The sequence below is a fragment of the Armigeres subalbatus genome, chromosome 3 (assembly GCF_024139115.2).
Source record: "Armigeres subalbatus isolate Guangzhou_Male chromosome 3, GZ_Asu_2, whole genome shotgun sequence".
Taxonomy (NCBI): Eukaryota; Metazoa; Arthropoda; class Insecta; order Diptera; family Culicidae; genus Armigeres; species Armigeres subalbatus.
Window position 1 is genome coordinate 424,709,235 of NC_085141.1, and position 22,141 is coordinate 424,731,375.

Genomic DNA, 22,141 nt, shown 5'->3' on the forward strand with positions numbered 1-22,141 from the left:
TTTCGTGCCTGGGGATGATTTTAAACAGATCCAGTCAATTTATTTGTTTCGCGGATGACATGGACATTGTCGGCCGAACATTTGCAAAGGTGGCAGAACTATACACCCGCCTGAAACGTGAAGCAACAAAAGTTGGACTGGTGGTGAATGCGTAAAAGACAAAGTACATGCTTGTGGGCGGAACCGAGCGCGAAAGAGGCCGCCTGGGAAGCAGTGTTACGATAAACGGGAATACTTCCGAGGTGGTCGAGGAATTCGTCTACCTCGGATCCTTGCTAACGGCTGATAACAATGTTAATCGTGTAATACGAAGGCGCAACATCTGTGGAAGTCGGGCCTACTACGGGCTCCAGAAGAAACTGCGGTCAAAAAAGATTCGCCACCGCACCAAATGTGTCATGTACAAGACGCTAATAAGACCGGTTGTCCTCTACGGACATGAAACATGGACAATGCTCGAGGAGGACTTGCAAGCACTCGGAGTATTCGAGAGACGGGTGCTTAGGACCATCTTTGGCGGCGTGCAAGAAGACAGTGTGTGGCGGCGAAAAATTAGCCACGAGCTCGCCCAGCTCCACGGCAAACCCAGTATCCAGAAGGTAGCTAAAGCCGGAAGGGTACGATGACCGGACATGTTACAAGAATGCCGGACAGCGATCCTGCAAATATGGCGTTCGCTTCCGATCCGCCAGGTACGAGATGGCGTGGGGCGCAGCGAGCGAGATGGGCAGACCAGGTGCCAAACGACTTGGCGAGCGTGGGGCGTATTCGAGGATGGAGAGATGCGGCCTCGAACCGTGTATTGTGGCGTCAAATTGTTGATTCAGTGTTATCTGTTTAGATGTGGACTAAATAAATGAATGACACCAATAATAATAACCCCCCCCGTTTTGAGGTGTTTCTTTCCAAATACATCAAACCACAATAACTCATTATCGAATTAAAAAGATCAATAATTTATTGCCTGCTCTAAAATGCGCACTGTTAGAATAATATTAAACAACTGTTGTATCACTTAGTAGAGGGAAGGAAGTGTATATTAACTTGCACAATTTTTGTTCATTCGCATCGACTAAACAGTGTAGAAACTAATAAATAAAGAGGCATATGGTGTTATTCAAATACTAATGTAACAATTAGTACTGAGTTATTTGTTGTTTTTTTTTTGTCGTCGTTTTTGTTGCATTAGAATAAGTAGACCGGCAGGCTAGACCACGCGCCACTGAAGTACACTTGTGTCCAATCCACCGGCGGATAGCAGCCGAACGCCATCATGCATAAACTTCACAGCCGTTACGTGACTGCTGTGACCTCGGTAGGCATGCGACAATGACTGGAATTATATTAGAGAAACAATGAGATCTCATTGCACGCTTTGTCTGACAAAATAAGAGTTTACCTTTGGTTGTGACGCCGGATAGTTGAACAGACGAATCTTGCCGGTATCATCGGCTGTGACCAGGAATTGTTCGGCACTGTCTTTGCAAACACTGTTGATGTCCGTACCGTCAAAGTTCTCAGGCCAAATGCCTACCGTTTCGAAACACACCGAGCACGACTGGGTGGCCCATTCCAGGTTTTTGACTGAGCTCTGGGTGGTTATTTGGCGACAGAGAGTTGGATTCCCTATGGAGAAATAGAAGGAAACTTTAAATACAATCGGAAGATTTTATCAGCTTGGTTAAACTTACAGTAGAGTAGTTCGTAATCTCCAGAGTTTGATCTCAGCACTGTGCTGTCCTTTGACCAATCAATGTGGGAAATAAAGCTCGAATGACCCTGAAACAGCGATTTATTAGAGTTTATTCGGAAAACGGCTTGCATTTTCTTACCGTGCATTTTCCAATTTTGGAGAACCGATGAGGTACTTTAGTGCATTGATAGATGTAGATGCCACCATCTTTCGAACCTAGAGCTAGCAAGTTGCTGTCCGGAGAGAATTTCATCGTTTGGATACCATCCTGCCCATCCTGATAGACTGCCAACAGTTCTCTTGTGACAGTATCGAAAACCATCCACCGGCCACCAACACCCCCAACGATGATTGTATCTCCGGTGTTCGAAAATTGCACCGTTTGAATGGGTTCGCCAATATCTTTACTCCATACTACCGAATGGGATAAAGAATCCCACAATTGTAGTAATCGATCTCGTCCACCGGTTACAAACTGAGCCACTTGAGGGTGGGAAGATAGTGACCACAACAAATCGGTATGACCCATCACTATCGGCACGAGTCCAAGTGTAAAATCACCGGATAAAATACAATTTTTCGTTGTTCCAATAAGCAGTTGTGAACCCTTGCCTTGAGTGACTACTCTGACCGCTCCAAAGTGTGCTTCCACCAATTGCTCCGACTTTAAACGCATCGAATCATCCATCAGAACCAGTCGTCCATCCTTGCCACCTGAAACGAACCCGCCGTTTCGCAAAGAACAAATCGAGAAAATTGATCCTTCGTGAACTTTCTTCAAAAATCTACTGATCACGTTCGTTCCCCGAGGCCATATGGAAATGTTTCCATTTGAGTCTCCCGTCACCACATCTCCCACCGGAGTAAACGATATTGCTGTAACGTATTTAGGCTTCTCTCGATTCTCAAACACTCCCATCCGCTTGTACAACATGCCGTTCTGATCCAACGACCAGAACGCGATATGATTCTTCCCGATCGTAATGATCTGTCCCTTGTCCAGTGGATGGAATTCTACAGCCACAATTGTGTCCACCGAGCATTTAGTTTCCGTGATTCTTCTTCCGTTTTCCTTCTTCTGCCAGTCCCAAATTGAAATGATCTTGTCGGGTGAATCATCGATCGCCGCTAAAATCGTTCCACTATCTGCTCGACTAAACGACAAACAGTTGATCGCTCCAGTGAAGTCCCCTAATCCAATTATGTTCAACGTTGCCAATGACACGGAGTTCCAGATCCGTATATGCGGAAGTGTGTCTCGGCCATCATGACCTCCACACTGTCCCGTCGCCACCAACAGCTTGTTGGGATGGACAGCAAGGCTCTTGACATCGTCCGTATGGCCAACGTAGTGTCGCTGGGACTGCTCGTCCATGTTGTACAGGATGACCACCGCTGCGACGAAGTACACCATCTCCCCCGTCGGTAGCTGGTGAAGGTTCGACCGACAGTCCTTACCCCGATACCCGTAGACCCAGTCCAGCCGGAGGCGCTTGTTCGGCGCCGGTTGGACCTTGGTCGTTTCGTACGTACTAATTTGAGCTTCCGGAATGTGTAGCACTATTGGACGGCCGCTGATGTACAGCTTCAGGTAATCGTCGTCGTCCCGCCGTTGAACGTAGGCATGCGAGCCGGTTTGCTTGGAGCCGCCGCCACTGAGACTGCTGTTCAGGTTGAGGAGGGATTTGGTGGAGAAACGCGACATGCTGTTGCTGGAAATGGAAAGAAACCAAAGGATAGATCAGATGATGAAAAGCAAATAATAATAAAAACAAAAAGCGGACTTAAGCAAAACCGAACCTATGTGATGCTCTCATCAGAAGAAACTTAAACCTACTAATCAATAAAATCAGATCATTTTGCCATTGAAGAGATATCCATTTTTATGCTGATCTGCGATTTATATCGTCACCAAAGTTGTCTTGTCCCCTACTCGCTTTCAAATGCACTTCTATATAAAAATCTTCATGTATCCCATATCATAATCCCAAATATGTGCTTCCTCCTCTAATTCTACCATGTGAATGTACGTCTAAGTTTGGAAGGATAATGTTAGCATTCCCATATCATTTTGTTGTTTGTAAATGTTGGAATTTCAAAAATTGTAACGGGGACTATAAAGTAGGAAAAAAAATCAGTCAGGCCATATGCAAGATTTTTTGATCGGAAAAATCTGGCAGTCAATAAAGGAAACGTAATACACATACCATACGCAGATAGTACAAAGATTGAAATACAAACTATAAAGTAGGAAAAAGACTGTTCAGGAATGGAACATTGATCTGGCTCAAGCCACTCGGCCAAAGATCCGATAATGCAATTTTTATTATTTCAGCTGCAAGCAAATATTTACCCAATCCGCGATATTTCAAAGTGCGTTGAGCTTTCGATTCGCAAACGATACTCATCAGAATGAATTGATTTTGTAGACAATCTCAGTTTTTTGTATTAACTTTCGTTTATTTCGGAGGATAATTTGTCGTGAGGCGTTATTGGGCCAACATCATGTTTGTCATAACGTTGTTGTAAGAGTACGTTGTGCCGGATACAAGTTTGTGATTGTAATATAGACTATCAATAAATTTAAAATGGATCCACGGGCAGCTAAAATTAGAACATTTTTAAAATCGGGTCATCATTGTACCTTGTACATATTTGCTGCTTACATTGCAGAATATTGATGTTAAATGTTATGTTAATGTTAAATAATGCAAAAAAATAATCATTCAGGACCCTAAATGAGTTCATTGTGGATAGATTAGAAGTCAAAAATAATGAAAAAAATAAATTACATATTGTAAAGTCCATTCCAAGTACATTCCAAATATTGCGAATATATGTAATACTAGGGTGATTAAAAAATCGATTTTGCTCCTCAACAGATGAGCGACTCTGAATCATGTTCTGATGGTCTTCCGAAAATTTAAGCTGATTTTTTTTTATTATACTGATTATGGCGCTTCCTCATTGAGCGCAGGTTAAAAGAAAACGTACAAAAAAGGAATTTTCAAGAGCTTTCATTCAAAGAAAACCGCATCCTAATAAATTGCTCCAATAATTAATAGAAATTAATCTATATCGTAGTTTTCTGGAGCTAATTGCGTAACTACCCTTCAGGCAACAATGCTGCTCTTGGCGCGAAAGATAACACAGACAATTTCAGGCGAGAGATGAACCGGTCAAGGGCCAAAAATCTCTTAAATAATGATGGCCAGGGTTCTGCCAAAACGCACCAAGCGCCAACTAAAATTTCCCCCTTTTCTGCCCAAGTTTTCGTTTAACAGATTTTATTGATCACAAATCGTATCGGATATCCCTCAACACGATAACTAGGATATCCCAGGGTGGCCACCGAACCGGGAAAAACGGGAAAAGCGGGAAAAAGACGGGAAATTGAAATCACCGGGAAAAAAAGCGGGAAAACTGGGAATTCAGAACATGTACCGGGAAAAAAATAATTTCGTCAAGCTACATTCAAAATTATTCAAAGTTTTTAATGAAGTTGTTATAAGGAAAAGATTTAATCTTTGAATTAGAACTGAATTATTTGATTTTAGTATATGGTATGTGTGAGGTACACAAATTAAGTAGATCTTTTTCCATATCCAGTTTGTGTTGTCACTAGATCATTTTGATTTCGAGTGACATTTATCATAAATATTGTGTTATGAGGCAAGCATAGAATCGAATATCGAAATATTCATTCTTTTGAGTGAATATATTAAACTTTAATTTATTCTTCAAGCTTGCCTTTACATCAGGTACTTCTATTATTTTTTTGTAATTTTCAATTGCACATCATTAAAAAAAATTAACATGGTGATAAATATATATTTAAACACATGTTCAAAAATTGTTTGGAATTGTATTCAAACATTCTACGTTATTAAAAAATGGTATTTTGTTGATACTTTGAGATTTTGTCTGTAATATTTTAAAGAGCAAAATATATTCAATTTTTTTTCCCACAACTAACTTGATATAATAGAAGGTTATGATACTGAGATATATAAATGCTCTTAAGATATATTTTTAACTTGTTACACGAAAAATAAGGAATAAGTTCTAATACTTTGGAATATTTAATTATTGAAAGGGATGTATAAACTTTTGAATAATAAATCCAAGATTTTATTGTAATGGATAGAAAACAGAAAAAAAAATTAAAATGTAAAACTGATTAAATTACGCATCGAATGTTTTTATTGTCCAAAATATGTTTGAATCTGTTTCAGGGAGCAAAATAATTATTTTGGTCGGAAACAAAGATCTGGGTCTAAATATTATAATTAAATTCTTTACAATTTCTAGCTTCTTCTACAAGAGATGTACATCCAGAATTAACTTTGGCTCCTAGTTGATATATAAAATTCTGATATAATTTCTTATTATAATGTTATTCATTTCACTACATATTTATATACAACTACCAAAATAAGAACTTAAAAAGAAAGCGGTGTGTATGGTACGGTATGTCTACGCATCCTTCAACCCCTGTAGATTCGTGATATGTATCATGTTGAAGTGAATACTTGAACACGATACATCTCCAAGAATCATCTCTGCGGCAAACACAACGCAGTGGGCCTGGCCGCTTTGAAGTTTATGTCATACAACTGGTATGCTGTGAGCCTCAATATTGACTAGAAAAATTATCGGGCGTCATCTAACCCAAAGATTCTCCAGGATGCTTTCTTTGTACTGGCAGCGTTTGTTTTCGATTGGATTAGATTAGGAAACAAAGATCTGGGTCTTTGGGTTAAATCTGTATTCGAATAAGTTGTTCTATAAGTTTGTGCATTTTTAGAAAGCAATACCAATAACTATGAAGCGGTTTTATACTACTTTACTTACTTCATTGCTCTCTAAGTTAAAAACATGCTAAATCGTTGAGGGAAAGTTTTCCATGTTCTTCTGTGAGCAAGTATTTTTACACAATATTTTATCCGGATAGAACGACGGGTGATAAGCCGAACGAGCACCGGATAATTTAATTTTGTGCCTCCGAATTCTCCTCGCCACTTCTACAGATTAGTTTTACAAGCATATTCACAAAAATGTAGGTTTACGATGGGATCGGAACCCAAAACAATTTTGAAAAGTTTGGAGCGATTGAGCGGCTGACACTAACTACATGGCTACGTAGCGCACAATTTAAGTGTTCCTGTTCATAAAGCATTTCGCATAACAAGTTGTTGGTAGGTAATTTAATGTATATATTTGAAAAATTCGTTACGAATTATCGGTTTCTTCGATATAAAATACCTAGTTATATTTAAAACACTAGCCCTGATTCTTTTCAAGTTGAATAAAAACCGGGAAAATTTGACAAAATTTACCGAGAAAAGCGGGAAAAAACCGGGAATTCGAAAATTGAATTTTAGTGGCCACCCTATCCTACCAGAAATGTATGTATGCATTGATATGAAATGATTTCCGTTTTCCTTTTAGGGTAAGGGAGGTATTTTGGACCACCAGTTCGACGGCTCATATTTTGGACCACTGAGTACAAATTCCTCCTGGTGGTCCAAAATAAAAGCCCCTGTAAGGGTGGTCCAAAATACATCCTTTACCCTACGAACAAAATATCACAAGTCAGTCAAAAAGCCGCTTGGTGCGGTTTGGCAGAACCCCGACCAGATGAAAAAAAATCAGGCTTCTGCACGTTTCCGTGATACCCTCGAAGAAGTTTAACGATCATGATTAAAGAATCGGAACTTGTTTTTCTGCAACTCTGCCTTATGGTTCGTTGTTTGAATTCCACTAGTAACGAAGTTATAGCTATAGTTAAAGTAACTTAGACTAAATGATAACAAAATACAATAATTTAGTTTAAGTTATTGCAACTAGCGCTATAACTCCGTTATTAGTTGAATTCTAACAACGAACCATCAGGCAGAGTTTTAGAAAAACCTTCGCACTAGAAGTCGACCATACAACACATTTTGAAATTCAGCTTCTGGAATGAGTTATTGTCAAACTACTAAATGATCGAACGCAAACTACTAAATGATCGATAACATCCTTGTTCGTAATGCTCGCTTAATCGCAGGAGCACAGGATGCTCCCCCACAAAAATTTTCGGGAAAGAAAAACAGCCTGGAGAGTGATAACCATTTTTCGCTCACTTCGATTGCCGCCAAACGCTGGTTTTCTTTTTGCCGAAAAGAAATTTTTTTTCGTTTGGAGCCAAAATATTTAGCAATGAATGCAAACAAATGAGAATTGTTGAAAATTATGGATCTATCGCCCTAAAGTGTTATTTTTACCTATCTTATGTACATTTCAAGGGGCCCTCCTTAGCCGTGCGGTAAGACGCGATGCTACAACGCAAGACCATGCTGAGGGTGGCTGGGTTCGATTCCCGGTGCCGGTCTAGGCAATTTTCGGTTTGGAAATTGTCTCGACTTCCCTCGACATAAAAGTATCATCGCATCATGATATACGAATGCAGAAATGGTAACTTGGCTTAGAAACCTTGCAGGTAATAACTGTAGAAGTGCTTAATGAACAATAAGCTGCGAGGCGCCCACATAGGGGTATTTTTGCAATCTAGCCGGAATAAATTATTTTATCTCTCAAACTGCTATATTTCACCTTATTTTATGATACTGTAATGATAATTTAGCTGAAATATCAGTTTTCTTGATTTTCACTTTTTGACCCATGTGCTTTACCCTTTAAAACCCTGAAAAACATTGATAATTTCAATTAATTCGTTCTCGTCATCGCTTCTACCGAAATCAGTTCAACTATGTGTGTTTGCAAGGGGAAACATAGAGCTAAAAGATGGTGTTATGAAAATTGCTCTATGACTCTTCCTCTTTTCATAGGGATGTTGAATGTATGATATAGGTCATAAATGCCTTAAATACAGTACCAAACTAAAAACATTCGCTTTCAAAATGGCGCAAATTTGCGCAAGATTTTTCTTCGGGATCCTAAAATATAGACATAAATGCGTCCTCTCTATACTGAAATATTACCGAATATCATCGAATAAGTGTTTTATGCTTATTGAAAATATGAGGAACATTAACTAGTTTTAGCTCGAAAATGGACTTCGAATTACTCTTTTGTATTTCTATTCAGAATCATTTATTCTTGTCAAAAACACGTTTACATGATACTATTTTGCCTACTTTTTCATGGTATGTACTGATCTGTGGATTACTGTGACAAATATTTGACCACAAATAAACATACCGAACGTAATCAAATTCAACAGAGAAAACCGGTAATTTCCTCAATGAAAAACATCTAACTTTCTAGAAGTGTAGTGGTAAAACTTTAAACCTAAATAGAAAACCTAGTACTAGGAGTGGCTCGTCTACTATTCAGAGAAGTTTGAGACATATTTAGACTGCTCTAGGACAATTTTGAAAATTTAACTTTATTCCGGCTAGAATGGCGAAATACCCCTATGTGGCGGCTCTGTCCCAGTGTGGGGATGTAATGCCAATAAGATGAAGAAGAAGATGTACTTTTCTTAATACATTTTATGATGTACGAGAAAGGCACCATCGCCGCTAGAGTGATTAATATGGGTTTTTCGTTTAATATTCGAGTCTTTTCGTGGCATCATCAATGCAAATGATAGTATCCTAGGGGGGCTATAGCCTCTTCATCTATTTTCTCTATTTTGAGCTTCTTTCAACAAATTCTCAAACATTCTACCATCTCATTAAGTTATCTTACGGACCAACCAGGTCATGCAATTGAGTATCAATCACACTTATCCATATTCTCTTTTCTCAAGCACGTGCTTTCTATTGCAGCCCACAGTATCGAAGTGTGTTTGTTTACTAGTCGATGATTTCCACAACGTCTCAAATTGATAGCGCATGGCTATTGCGTCTAAGTGTAGTAGTGCTCGGCTTTGTCCCGCACACTCAAAGGACAATATGCGACGGATCGCTGTCAGGTTCCCGCCGGTAGGCAGTGGATATTTTTGTTCCGGGGATTCTGACGGGAATCTCCAGAGATTTCGACGGAAATCCTCCAAGCATACCGAAGGGAACCCTCCATGGATTCTGAAGGGAATCCGCCAGGGATTCCGAAGGGAATGTACCGGAAATTCCAAATCCTCCCGGGGTGTCGGGATGACGGGATTGTTTCTGGAATTCCAACGGGATTATTTTAAGGATTCCGACGGGAATATTTCAGGAATTCCGGCGGGAATGTTCCAGAAGTTCCGGCGGGAATGTTCCAGTGATGGAGATCCTCCAGGAATTCCAACGTGAATGTTCAAGGGATTTTGTAGGCAATCTTCCAGGCATGTAGAAGCCAATCGTCGTAGGATTCTGAAGCAATCGGTCGAGGGATCCCGTAAAAAATCGTCTAGGGAGTCTGAATTAACCCTCTAGGGATTCCGAAAAGAATCTTCCAGCGATTTCGAAGGTAATCCTCCAGGGATGTTGAAGCAAATCGTCAAATATATCCGACGTAATTCGTCGAGGGATTCCGTAACAAATTGTCAGAGGGATTCAAATCGTCAAGGGATTCGAATAGACTCCGAATTAAATCTTCAAGGGATTCCGAAGCAAATCGTCGAAGGATTCTAAAACAAATCGTCAAGCAATTCCGAAGCAAATCTTCGAAAGATTCCGAAACAAATCTTCGTACGATTCCGCAGGAATTCAGAAGCAAATCAACGAGGCATTCTGAAGCAAATCCTCCATGGATTATGAAGGGTATCTCCCCGCAGATTTCCAAGAGTATCCCTCAACGATACCAAAAGCTATCCAGTGTGAATTCTTCTGGATTCCGGTTGAAATACTGGGATTCTGATGAGAATCCTTCTCGAATTCTGATGGGAATCTTTCTCAGAAATGAGAAACAAGCTCATTTGTCTTCCACTCATTTCATTATGATAGGGTGAATAATAATAATTTAGGACGATTATTAAAATGGCAAATGCCATCGTTTAAGCATAGGGGAGCAAAAAAGTCAAAATTTGAATCACTCTAGTGAATATGGGAGATAACTCTTTTGTCTTCAAACGTTTTCAGTAATTCATTATGCTATATGTAATTGGTATCACTGCCAACTAACTTTTCAAATCTTAGAGGGGCTATTTTTTTCTAGGGAGGGCTGAGCCCCCCTGGCCTCCCCTTATTAACGCCAATGAGCTAATGTGGAACAAATAACTTAATGACTTCATGATACAGATAGCGCGGTTGTGTGGCTAGAGTAACCGCATCCCTACGGCTATTATTGTTACTATTCTGTGTTCGAATCCCGGCGCGGCCAGAAAATTTTGTAATTGTTCCGCGATAATTCTCGCGAAAAGTGATGAAACGAAAAAGGATTTTCATCTAAAGATGAAAAAGATGGAAAGGTGAAAGATAACATAAAACAACAGCCCGGAAAATGCTTGCTTTGATCTAATGGAAACGAATAGTCGAACCCTTGATTAAAATCGATTACTAATTATTGGGCCGAATAATCAAGACGCGGTTTTCGTTGAGTGGAAGCACTTGAGTATTAATTTTAGCTATGTAGGTTTTCTACGCTTAATAAGGAAGTGACATAATCAGTAATGAAAAAATAAATCTCCCCATACCAATCCGCATGCAAACTTGAAACGGCTTGTGCTAAATTAGTTTTCATTTAAATGAGCTCAAATTTTCTCAGGGCATTCAGAACATGATATAAAACCAAATGAATGTTGTGGTGCAAAAACGATTATTGTAACACTATTTCGAGAACTTTATCAGACTACAAGCTCTATCACTTATTGATACGTATTATCTTGATTTCAAAATTCACACATCATAAACAATGTGGGCTCGCTTGAATGGAAAACACTTTTCCGAAAACGTGACCTTCAAGTGACGTGTTGCGTAGAGGTTACCACGCATATCTAGACAGAGTGCAGGAGGTTGAGGTTTAGACTCCATCCAAGACACGAGTTTTCTTTTTCGCAAATTAAATATCAATTTATCCATTTCGGAAAGATGTGCTGTGCATCAGTTAGGGGTAACGGCTCAAACCTTGGCCCATTATGCTACGGTTGAGCACATTTATCGTTATAAATCTTCATATATTGCATTTCCAACCAGAATTATTCCACCAGCCAGCTTGCTTACATTTGGTTTTGACCCCAAACAGCAAAAAAATTAAGATGGATGTCCGCAATATCTCATTTAAACCAGCGAAATTCTCAGGCGAAATGGACAAAAGGTCAGCATCCTTGTCCCTATCATGTGGATAATTTTTCAGCCCACTTGGGACGAGTGAGTGGTGATTTCGAACATACGAGAGATAAAGATGGGTTGCTGTTTATAGTACCAGTCATTTTGCTTGCGTTAAATAAAGGCAGCATGCAAACAAATAGAAAATCAAATCATCTTTATTGAGCGTGAATTCTAATTGGTTTGCATGTAAAATACTACCACACTGACTGTGAGAGTGCGTTTCAGATTCCCCTAATAGCACGCTTACCAAGGACATGCTAACGAAAATACTATTGTATGAATCGTTTATTTCCCAAATATATTACCATATTTGCAAGTGTAGAAGTTTAAAAAAATGAAAACTGTATTAAAAACTGCACTTGCAAAATGCTACATGTTCTAGCCCTCATGTTGTACCTTCAAACAAATTGCATACGTTAATTATTGGCTGCCGCATAATTTTGAGATTTACTGCTAGTTGAAACCATGGCAGTTGTGTTGCTCTCGCTCTTGCGATACTCTCCAAGAAACTTTTTTCCAAAACGTAAACAACACTTTAGGTGGGGATGATGCATAACGCACTACTAAAGAAAGCCAATTGTAAAACTTATTCTAGGCAATTCCTTGCTTTGTACTGTGCATAAACAGTTATAACTGTCACCTGTCATAAGACGAGTTTGAACAATCCCATTGAATTCCACCACTTAATTGTATCCTGACAGATACGTATTTCGACCTCAACAGTAAGGCCGTCTTCAGTGTCTTGTACTTGACTCGACTTAGTCGAGTCAAGTACAAGACACTGAAGACGGCCTTACTGTTGAGGTCGAAATACGTATCTGTCAGGATACAATTAAGTGGTGGAATTCAATGGGATTGTTCAAACTCGTCTTATGACAGGTGAAAACATTCCACTAAAAAGCTCAAAATAATTTTCTTATCAGTTATAACTGTGCCAATTATTCATAAATACAATTAAAGGATGCTTGTTTTTAACTCTGCCTGCATTGAAATTTCATGATTGGTACGTGCGTTTGATTCCACTCCTCTCTATATCGATCAGCTGTTGTGAATCCTCTCAAAACTCTCACGTGTTTCAACTTCCCGAGTTGAAAGAATACTTTTTCGGTATCATTTTACAGATCAAAATACTTTTTGCAAGTAATAATAAATCTAAATTATGATGAAGGTATTTGTCAAGTAATTTGACTTGAAATTATTCACATGAAATGACGTTAAAAGTTTATCTAATGAAACATACGATCCATTGTATCTTTCCATTATTAAATGTGAAAATGTTTGTAGGATTCGCGCGAAAGATGATAAAACTAAATGTTCTTACTCTTATTGAATCATTTATTTGTGAAATTATGAAGAAAATGGTGTATCGAACCACGAAAGGTTGATGTTTGAAACGCTTTTGCTTGAATCGTGTTTGGAACCCGTAAGGTAGGCAATTATTTTTGGTATGTTCTGCGAATGAAAGCGATTATATCGTGATTCGAGAAAAGCATCATGAGGGCCCATTTACAAACTACATGCTGTTTCAGGTTGTGGGAGGGTACTTGTCTGAGCGTTAAGGACTTTATAAATTTCAGAATCCTACCATACATGAGGCATTACTAGAGGCTTGGTGTGGGTTGAGTTTAGCGTTATGTAATTTGCGAATGAAACTTAACCGCTGAGTGGATTAACCTGTTTTAACAAAAATTCATTGCAACCTAATCGCAAGCATCTGCAGCTCTCGGTTATTTTCTCCAGTACGGGTTATTGGTGAGAATGTTTTGATTTTAGAGTTTCACCTATACTAACGTAGTGCTACAAATCGAAAGCACATGCCACCATTTGGCTACGGGTGCCCCCAGTATTGTCCAAAAAAGTTTTGGTTAATTATGTCGCTATATTAATGGAAATTGTGAAATAAAAATGATAGTTGTCATAGCGCGGTTGTTATCCATTCATCTGATGTGCGAAAGCAGGTATGTTCATTCAGAAAACTCTTTTATTGGGCAAAAGAAAAACTCTAGTACAGCCAGCCTGCATAAGTCAACGAAACATGGCTGCTAAAAAACCGAGTCAAAGTGATTTTTCACGCAAGATAAATGCTTGTAATAGTTTAAGAAGTGTATAAATCTAGAGTTATGAAGCAGATATGTGTTTGATACACTTTTCTATAGAAGCAGTGGTTAATATCTCCCTACAAATCGACGTATTATCGCTGAAATATTGATTAATTTGCGTGAAGAGCCAATGTTACATCCAGGGCCAACATTACCGCCGGTTACCCTATTCATTCAGTTCCGCGGCGGGTGGCTGTTAATGACTTCCAACGGAACGGTGGCGTGCCTCCTGTTTCGCTAATGACAACTGCCGTGTCAGAGAAATATTCATGGGATGTAGATTGATCCAGCTCCATAAGTATGTCGGGAAGAGGGTAAGAACTTTTGGAACAAGGTGAGTGCCTTTAGATATTATTACATTATTTAGTAAATTGCATCAACTTGGCGTACTTAGTGCGTACTTACTGTGTAGTACTACCAGACCCGACGAACTTCGTTTCGCCTAAAATTGATTTATCTGATTAGTTCTCGAGTTATATAGATATTTCTGGATCATTCGTATGGGAGCCCCCCTTTCCAAAGAGGGAAGGGGTCTCAAACCATTTTAAGAACATCACCTGGCCCCAAAAACCTTTGCAAACGCATTTTCACGCCGATCGTTTCAGTAGTTTCTGAGTCCCCAACCGATCGGTAATAATCGTAATGTTCGTATACATACCAAAGGCTCATCGCGTGTGTCATGTGCAAGATATATTTTTCGCAACAAGTTTGTCGAATATTTGTAGCCAGAATGTGTTGAACGTAATCTCAACAGTTAATGGTTTAATAATATAATAATATATAGTTTAATAAAATATTTAATCATTGAAATGTAGGACGCAACGAATGGATTTTTGTTTGCGAATGAAATTCAGTTTCATATCTTTAGTTTTAATTCTGTTCGAACTCCGAATCGAATTCTTTTCGATTGTTAAATGAAATTCTGTTTGAATTCAGAATGTTGGTTGGTTTTCCAGATGGTGCTCTGTTCCGAACGGAATTCTGTCGATTTCCGAATGGAGTTCTCTTTAATATTTGTGAACGGTATTCTGCATGAGTTTTAAAAAAAATCGTTTCGATTGTCAAATTGAATTCTATTCGGATTCCTTGTGGAGTTCTGTTTGAATTCCGAATGGGATTCTATTCGTTTTTCGTATGGAATTCTGTCCGAATTTCGAAATTCGAATAGAATTTTCTTGAAATCGGAATGGAAACCTGTTCAGATTGATGGAATTTCTTACGCATTGCGAGTGAAATTCTTTTTGAATTCCGAATTTACTTCTGTTTGAATTCTAAATGTTTTTCTTTTTTTTTTTCAAATTTCTAATGGATTTCTGTTCAAATTTCGGATGCAATACTGTTCGAATTCCGATTGGAGTTGTGTCTGAGTTTCGAACGGAGCTCTTATGAAATTTTGAATGGATTTATCTTTTCGAACTTCAATTAAGTTCTGTCCGAATTTTGAACGGATTTTTTTTCCGAATTCCGAATTGAGTTCTGTTTGAATACCAACGGAAGTTCTTTCAGAGAGACTTTCAGCCCAGGATCACAATATATATTTATTCTGGCCTTTGCTTGCCTTCTATTTTGACTATCTTCAAATCTTCCTTCTCATAGCCTATAAAACCTATCCAGTATTTTGCGCTCGATAATGGCCGCCAAATGAGTGCCTTTTTGACATTCAGGAGGTAGAAAATATTTATATATTTTAATCAATGTAGGCCTTGATTCATTACAAAATACTGGCACTCATCTGTTATCAACAAATATATGTCAAATATGTTCCATTATATTATTCAAGTAATTGGTAATTCTCCTATGGATTTTTGGTAATAATTTATTTTATTTTCAAGCATAACTGCAAATTTACAAGCATGTGTCTGCTGTATAAACCTACTTGAGCAGAGTCCCGAAACCCCCTGATTTACTGGAGCGAGTCAACGGCGAGGAAGGTGGTGTAGATATGATTCCGTATCGACGGTCATCGAATAATGCCGTAGGACGGAGGGCTAGATCGGTAATTCACTGGCGCCGGTTTGTGTTACTAGTCGCGGGGCTTTGTAGGCGACGGCCTGTAGACCGCAAATGGGAAGAACAAAGGTTCCCTGTGATGGCGTCTATTTGTGATCCCAATGCCGCATCAATGTTAGGAAGGGTTTGATAAACACGTTCAACCGGGGCTCGCGGCAGCAGGTTTGATAATACCGGAGTGTATATGATTACGACCCTGGAGATCGTGGACCTCCGGGGGCTCCGTTTGATGGACCAACGTAGCTAGATACACCGTTCAGAGGCACGTGAAAGACTACGGAATGGCAGCCTCCGGATACGTGGACCACTATAATCGTTCACCTGCACTTCAGCTGCACGGAAAAACTTGAGGCTAGTTTGGCCACAATAGTTCCGGTTAGGAACTTCCGAAACTTTCCGGTTGGAAATTTGGGAAAATAAAACTCACTACAGCTCAACTCAATCGTCACCGAAATGTGCTTTTCTAGGTTAAAAAATATTCATTCTACAATTTTGGTGCTTCTCGATTCGCAGGTTCACAATGTCATCAACTGCCACTCCAAGCTTTCACCTTCCCGCCCAAACCCACAATTGCTTTTCTCTTCTTGAATCCTTGAACTGGATCAATGGATCTCGTCACCCACTCGGCAACCAAATAATGTAATCGAACATGGTGCGCCTCGCGCATATATCGACTGAACCATGCGCATCAATATAAACGTTTGTTGGAGTTCGTAAATCAATTTCACAATATGATATCCGTTTGAAATAGTCAAGTCCCTTTCCAACGTATTCTTTCCTTCACCTTTTTCAAAGTTGCCAGTTTAACCAACAATTAATTGAAACTTCTTAACAATACTCTATTTTGCCGTAATCATGATTTGTTTGTTACCCGCTGTAACATTCTGTGGTGCCAAGTTGACCAAGGATCAAGGTGGATAAGTGGATAATGATGGGAAATACAGGGAAATGCTAGAGGTGTCTGTCTAAGTCTAAGGTCTAAGTACAGCAAATCAGTGACATAATGCTCAGAAGTCCCCTTGAAGTATTGCTAGAATTCAGTAAGTCGAGCGTAATGAATCCATTTCTGGCTATCGTCTCACCCAGGTGGCTGGTTGCAGATTGCGTTTCCCTTAAAAGCACTGATTATAGTAATTATACATTTGTCGATATTCTGTTTTTTCTACTATTTCTAGAAAATACAATAAAATCATTACAAAAAAGCATGATGAAAGTATCAAACCCATGTATAACGTAAAGGAAATATTTGACATTTCGTCTGTTTGTTGATACCAGGTGAGTTCCAATGTTTTTCAATGAGTCAAGGCCTGCATTGATTAAAATTATAGATAGTAGAATCTATAGATGAGCGAAAGCATGGCTGAGCTGGCGATTTTTTGACCGTGCACAAGCGCATATGACGTCACAGCCCTTAACGTTTCCATTGAAATCGTGACGTCATGCTCGTTTGGAGACACGTTTGACAGTTCGTTTGGAGACAGAGGATTTATCTTCGCTCATCTATATATTCCACTATCTATAATTAAAATGTGTAAATATTTTCTACCTCCTGAATGTCAAAAAGGCACTCATCAGGCCGCCATTATCGAGCGCAAAATACTGGACAGATTGTTCTCTCCAATTAGGGTAAAGTGCCCAATAGTGGACCCCCAACCAATAGTGGACCCTCCAGCCAGTTTTGCATTTTTACAGCACAATGTAAACATTTTGCTATGAAATTCCATCGGGAGAACCTACCTTACAGTCCTATGATTTGATAGCATGCATTGGAAATGCTATGGAAAGTAATATTTGATTATTTCTCATAATTCTATAAAAAATAAACACGAGAGTGTCCATTATCCAGCTTTCCACGCTCGCCATAATGGCGGATGCTATAACAAATTTTACGTTAACTGCTTCCCGACACTGAACTGAAATTTTCGTCCAAGCATCCATTGAAGTTCTTCGTGTCCAACGACAACCCAAAATGTGTTATTTTTTCATCAACAAAGAAATCCACTCGTGTATCAAAATTCATTTTTTCTACAATTATGTTTATTTGAATACATTTTAACTAACAAATGTTTTTTTTTTTTCAGATAGTGTGATGATTGCGTAGTTGTAGGGCAGCGAACGATGGTCTTTTTCAATGCTGGTTCTACTTAATATCTCTCTACTTTGCCCGAAGATTTGCGTTTTTGTTGCGTTTCGCTGTTAAATATATGTTTGAACCAAGTGTCCCTTTTGAAGGAAATTTCAGCAGTTCTTGTCCATCGCCGGGCAGTCAAAAGCTCAATGTTATCTTCCCAAATAACGCTAACACGGTTTTTACTTAGCATATACCGTTGCTTCGCCGACGAAAACCACCTCTGTTATGGAACTAAAAACTAAACTAGTGCTTTGGTAGATCTTTCTCCGTAACACACTGCGTTAAAGTGATCTACTCAGAGTTACGAGGTACAAGTCCTTTTTAGAAATTTCGTTTAATTTGTATACGAGAAAGGCATTCATTCTCTCATGTGTAACACCAAGCTTTCGCTAACTCTCAAAATCTTATTATATTCGTCCTCATCGTGCAAAAGCAAAAACGTTCAATGTATACCGAATAAAAGGATAATAACACAGTATAGAATATAGAATATATAGAACCTCTACCAGTCCACTCAAGAATTTCTTCATCAAACTTGACCCAATGATGTTAATGATATGTTTAACGAAAAAACTGTCTTATAATCATTAAATAAAAGCAAAAAACATGGTTTCTGGGCTTTTTCATTCATATCATACGTGGATCAAATGATATCCGACAGCAAAACATCAGTCGCAAGAGTTGTCCATTTAGCGGCGAGCAAATACAGATATACAGAACATCTTTCTCCGCTTCAAAGGTGAATTTTCTTTGCACTACGAGACGACTAAGCGATCATCACATCGTACTGTCTGAAATTTAGTATTCGTTAGTTGGCATATTTGCGAGTCAAAAGAATAGTAGAAACTTGTGAATTCCGATACTCGAATAAATTTCTTTGTTGCTGAAAAAATAACAATTTTTAGGTTGCCGTTGTCAACGAAGACTTCAATGGATGCTTAGACGAAAATTTCAGTTCAGTGTCTGGAAGCAGTTAATGTCAAACTTTTTATAGCATCCGCCATTATGGCGAGCGTGGAAAGCTGGATAGGACTATTTTGGGGTGTCCATAATAGGGAAAAGAACGTCCCGTAACGGAACATAAAAATCAAATGAAGTGTCGACTATTGGGAAGCAATTTCCTATCATGGACCCCAAGGGGGTCTGCCTTAATCAGTGTTTCCTATTTAACCCACTTCTATCTACCAGCTCTATATATGCAACCATGAATAGGTTTTTGCTCTAATTTGGGAAAAGGATAGTTATTGATTCATGGTACAGTTATTCAATGATGGTAAGAGACCCAAACGTACGTACTTTGGACTTGAATAAAGTTCGCCGCCGTACCAAACTGGCTATCTACAAAACGCTCATTAGACCGGTAGTTTTCTACGGACACGAGACCAGGACGATGCTCGTGGAGGACCAACGTGTACTGGGAGTTTTCGAAAGGAAAGGGCTGCGTACCATCTATGGTGGGGTGCAGATGGCGGACGGTACGTGGAGGAGGCGAATGAACCACGAGTAGCATCAGCTGTTGGGAGAACCATCCATAGGCACAAAGTCAGAATGTCGGACAGTAATCCAGTGAAAATAGTTCTCGACAACGATCCGACGGGAACAAGAAGGCGGGGTGCACAGCGAGCAAGGTGGATCGATCAGGTGGAGGACGATTTGCGGATCCTCCGCAGACTGCGTGGTTGGCGACGTGTAGCCATGGACCACCCTGACCTTAAATAGTCTGACAATAAATTAATAAAAAGACTCAAACAAAAATTTGAATAGGATATAGTTTGTCTCCATTCCTTATTCATCCATACGTTTAAACATTCTTGGTTTTCTAAAATATGAAGGAAGAATGATAAGGATGAATGTAATGCATATAGTCTGCTTAGATTACGAGCCTTATAGCTTGACATAATAATCAACTATGTACAATAACGGAAACTCGGCCGTACGAAAAATAGTTTTGTTGTTAAATAGGGTAACCGGCGGTAATGTTGGCCCTGGATGTAACATTGGCTCTTCACGCAAATTAATCAATATTTCAGCGATAATACGTCGATTTGTAGGGAGATATTAACCACTGCTTCTATAGAAAAGTGTATCAAACACATATCTGCTTCATAACTCTAGATTTATACACTTCTTAAACTATTACAAGCATTTATCTTGCGTGAAAAATCACTTTGACTCGGTTTTTAGCAGCCATGTTTCGTTGACTTATGCAGGCTGGCTGTACTAGTTTTTTCTTTTGCCCAATAAAAGAGTTTTCTGAATGAACATACCTGCTTTCGCACATCAGATGAATGGATAACAACCACACTATGTCAGATATCATTTTTATTTCACAATTTCCATTAGTATAGCGACATAATTAACCAAAACTTTTGGACAATACTGGGGCACCCGTAGCCAAATGGTGGCATGTGCTTTCGATTTGTAGCACTACGTTAGTATAGGTGAAACTCTAAAATCAAAACATTCTCACCAATAACTCGTACTGGAGAAAATAACCGAGAGCTGCAGATGCTTGCGATTAGGTTGCAATGAATTTTTGTTAAAACAGGTTAATCCACTCAGCGGTTAAGTTTCATTCGCAAATTACATAACGCTAAACTCAACCCACACCAAGCCTCTAGTAATGCCTCATGTATGGTAGGATTCTGAAATTTATAAAGTCCTTAACGCTCAGACAAGTACCCTCCCACAACCTGAAACAGCATGTAGTTTGTAAATGGGCCCTCATGATGCTTTTCTCGAATCACGATATAATCGCTTTCATTCGCAGAACATACCAAAAATAATTGCCTACCTTACGGCTTCCAAACACGATTCAAGCAAAAGCGTTTCAAACATCAACCTTTCGTGGTTCGATACACCATTTTCTTCATAATTTCACAAATAAATGATTCAATAAGTGTAAGAACATTTAGTTTTATCATCTTTCCACTTTGAATCCTACAAACATTTTCCCATTTAATAATGGAAAGATACAATGGATCGTATGTTTCATTAGATAAACTTTCAACGTCATTTCATGTGAATAATTTCAAGTCAAATTACTTGACAAATACCTTCATCATAATTTAGATTTATTATTGCTTGCAAAAAGTATTTTGATCTGTAAAATGATACCGAAAAAGTATTCTTTCAACTCGGGAAGTTGAAACACGTGAGAGTTTTGAGAGGATTCACAACAGCTGATCGATATAGAGAGGAGTGGAATCAAACGCACGTACCAATCATAAAACTTCAATGCAGGCAGAGTTAAAAACAAGCATCCAATAATTTTATTTATGAATAATTGTGTAATAATATCAGGTAGTTGGCACAGTTATAACTGTTTATGCACAGTACAAAGCAAGGAATTGCCTAGAATAAGTTTTACAATTGGCTTTCTTTAGTAGTGCGTTATGCATCATCCCCACCTAAAGTGTTGTTTACGTTTTGGAAAAAAGTTTCTTGGAGAGTATCGCAAGAGCGAGAGCAACACAACTGCCATGGTTTCAACTAGCAGTAAATCTCAAAATTATGCGGCAGCCAATAATTAACGTATGCAATTTGTTTGAAGGTACAACATGAGGGCTAGAACATGTAGCCTTTTTGCAAGTGCAGTTTTTAATACAGTTTTCATTTTTTTAAACTTCTACACTTGCAAATATGGTAAATATTTGGGAAATAAACGATTCATACAATAGTATTTTCGTTAGCATGTCCTTGGTAAGCGTGCTATTGGGGGAATCTGAAACGCACTCTCACAGTCAGTGTGGTAGTATTTTACATGCAACCAATTAGAATTCACGCTCAATAAGATGATTTGATTTTCTCTATTTGTTTGCATGCTGCCTTTATTTAAGGTGAAGGTGGGTTGAGTACCAAAACAAAGCTTTGAAAGTTTTTGTACAATAAAAACTGTCATATACTGTAGTAGTATTGGTGTCGTATTTAAAAAAAACAAAGAATATTGGTAGGGTGGTTCAAATAACGACCCAGCACCACCACGCTCACCCGATTCCGTCCCATGCTC

At 38.9% G+C, this 22,141-nt stretch overlaps 1 protein-coding gene across 4 annotated transcripts in view; it reads right to left on the bottom strand.

Annotated features, from left to right (window-relative positions):
- Positions 1-929: 929 nt before the first annotated feature.
- LOC134227394 (echinoderm microtubule-associated protein-like 2) overlaps positions 930-22,141 on the bottom strand; it is a 98,945-nt gene continuing 77,733 nt past the window's right edge. For all 4 annotated transcript variants that reach the window (XM_062708815.1, XM_062708812.1, XM_062708814.1 and 1 more), the window contains 4 exons: positions 1,833-3,405; positions 1,692-1,779; positions 1,400-1,626; positions 930-1,333 (listed from right to left, as the gene is read on the bottom strand). In XM_062708815.1, the coding sequence (XP_062564799.1) occupies positions 1,208-1,333; positions 1,400-1,626; positions 1,692-1,779; positions 1,833-3,405 (2,014 nt within the window). In that variant the 3' untranslated portion in view covers positions 930-1,207. The remainder of the gene's footprint in view (positions 1,334-1,399; positions 1,627-1,691; positions 1,780-1,832; positions 3,406-22,141) is intronic.